Source organism: Aplysia californica, unplaced genomic scaffold (genome assembly GCF_000002075.1).
Source record: "Aplysia californica isolate F4 #8 unplaced genomic scaffold, AplCal3.0 scaffold00194, whole genome shotgun sequence".
In the NCBI taxonomy this organism is placed as follows: Eukaryota; Metazoa; Mollusca; class Gastropoda; order Aplysiida; family Aplysiidae; genus Aplysia; species Aplysia californica.
This window is the reverse complement of record NW_004797464.1, coordinates 216,764-219,475: the sequence shown is the minus strand read 5'-3', so window position 1 is coordinate 219,475 and position 2,712 is coordinate 216,764. Positions and strand designations below refer to the sequence as shown.

The window sequence follows — 2,712 nt, the reverse complement described above, 5'->3', positions numbered from 1 at the left end:
AGAGAGAGAGAGAGAGAGAGAGAGAAAGAGAGAGAATGAATGTATATGTATGTATATAACATTTCTGTGATTTTAGTTCGTTGGTAACAAGTTCCTGTTAATGAAAGTGAAAGCTGTTGGTTGCAACTGCTGATATATATATATATGACGTCACGGCCTCTTCATTCTGTAATGATAGTACTGGGACGTCCCTGGCAACTTTTGGTTTCAGTTTCGTTTTTTTTAATACAATACCCGTCCCTTTTTTCATTCTTTCTTTCTTCCTTTCTTCTTTATTTTAATTCTTATTTTTCATATAGACTCTATGTATATTTTTAAAAGGATGTTTTTAAATGAACACGAAGCAAAAGCGTCTCGACGGCTTGTTAAGTTTGTTGGGCAGTGTTAACTTTATGCTTCGCTTGGCACTGTCATTATACTCTAGATGTGCTAGGATTGGTTTATTTAGATTTGAAATGAAACTTTTCGGTTTTAAAGGATACACTGACACGATGAATATTATGATGAATTATTATTACAATTATTACAATATCACCAAAATGTGCACACACAAAAATGCTATGCAAACTCTACCTTCTAATCTAAAAGAAAATTTAAAAAATACTAAGCCTCTATTTGAGTTGTTATTTCATCTTACTAGACTTCAATATTGATAACTGTCATTCCGTTTCGAATTTCTGATTCAAGGCACTTTTAATGAAGTGTGTTTGGTCTCTTTTAAAGAGTCTCCAGTCTTTTAGCTCCCTTCATGAGTCTCTTCTGTAGCAAATCAGTGTTGAAAAGGGAGTTTAAACTTGAAAAGCACAACTATGCTAGTAGGCTTGTATTTTCTAATCTCACTGTTGGAGTGTGTATCAATATTTTGTATGTCCATCCTGTGACCATTCGTGTGTGTGCGTTCATGTTTGAAAAAAAAATGTGTCGATGTGTATGTCTGAGAGGGATATATCATAATAGAGAATTTGTGTGTGCACGTGTGTGTGTGGGTGTGTTAGTGTGTGTGTGTGTGTGCGTGTGTGTGTATGTGTGTGTGTGAAAGAGAGAAAGAGAGAGAGAGAGAGGTGAGGAGAGAGAGAGAGAGAGAGAGAGAGAGAGAGAGAGAGAGAGAGAGAGAGAGAAAATGGTGTTAACGAGTGTCTGTACGTGTATGTACATGTATATATCTAGCCCCAGCAAATTTCTCCTTTGGGAGATTCATAAAATCTTGTTCTGTTCGTACTCACAGGCTTTAATGGCACAACATTTGTTAAGTTGAAACAATTCATTGGCTCTCCGATCAACTCGTTTACCACTCTCTAAAATACAACGTTAAATCGTAGTGTGTAGCCCACGGTATTTTCACATATTCGACAACACCATCAAATCTCATCACACCACACCATAAAACACAACACCGCACCAAACCACATAACACAACACTACACCACACCACACCACACCACACCACACCACACTACACCACACCACACTACACCACACCACACCACACCACAGCACACCTCACTACACCCTACCACACCACAAAACAGACCCAATAGATCTCATCATCATTATTGCCTTTCTCATCCTGCACCAGTGTAGGGTATAGGCCACGGACAAACACTGTCCACCTTTCTCTATCCTATGCAAGCATCTCCATGCTATTCCACGTCTTCCCACTTTTCTGTATATCAATTTCTGTTATTCTTTTCCAGGTTCCACACTGTCTTCCCCTTGATTTTTTACCCTGTGGATTCTAATCACAGCTGCCTGACTTACTGAGCGTATATCAAATTCATCACCACCGCCTTCTTCTTACCTCATCTCTGACTGGGATATAATGTCTTGTTTTCCTTAACACTTCCTCGTTTGTGACCCTGTCTGTCCATCTGATCCTCGTTAACTTTCTTAAACACTTGTTCAAGATAAGCTGGATCCTAAAGCATCATTAAAATTTCACTTAAAGATTTACAAATTCCGTCACAACCAATCCCCAGGTGGAGTTGTGAGTTTAGCCTCAAGTAATGGCAAGCAAGTGTCGGTGACATGGGGATCAGATGGGTGGTCGCTGGGGTGTGTTCTTGAGCAAGACACGACAACCCTAGCTCAAAATACAGGGAGCTGCACAGTGGCGACCGACAGTGGCATGTTTGTAAACTGTTCTGTATTTGTGCAATTTTATGTATATATGTGTGTATTTATGCATCTATTTATGTATGGACGTATTTAGAATTATGTATTTATGTATGTATATGTATGTTTCCCATTGTAAACCAAAGGGCCCTTCCAGAACAAATAAAAGTGTAATTCATTTTTATTATTTTATTTTATTTATTTATTTTCCATTTCTTGTTTTCAGTTGAACGTGAATCGCCATGGCAACAGGAACAAACAACCCGGCCATTCGGAGTTTTGTCCTCTTCGATTTAGAGTCTACAGGACTGCAAAGTCCTGGCTACGAACCGAAGATCACCGAGCTGAGTTTCGTCGCTGTGACAAGGGATGAACTTCTGACCAAGGGCGCAAAACCTCGAGTGCTGAATAAACTCACTCTGTGTTTCAATCCCGAGAAGAGAATCCCACCAAAAGTGGCTGGTATGACAGGTGTGTTGTTGTAGGTGTCGTGAGACCCCCCTTTTCTCTCTCTTTGTCTTTCTCTGTCTGTCTGTCTGTCTGTCTGTCTGTCTGTCTGTCTGTCTGACTGTCTGACTGTCTCGCTCTGTCTCTTTCTAT

The 2,712-nt window shown here is 39.7% G+C and overlaps 1 protein-coding gene across 1 annotated transcript in view; it reads left to right on the top strand.

Annotated features, from left to right (window-relative positions):
- Nucleotides 1-2,103: 2,103 nt before the first annotated feature.
- LOC101851949 overlaps nucleotides 2,104-2,712 on the top strand; it is a gene marked incomplete in the record, with an annotated part of 10,204 nt that continues 9,595 nt past the window's right edge. Inside the window, 2 exon segments of the mRNA XM_013082791.2 lie at nucleotides 2,104-2,127; nucleotides 2,339-2,585. Of these exon segments, the coding sequence (XP_012938245.1) occupies nucleotides 2,355-2,585 (231 nt within the window).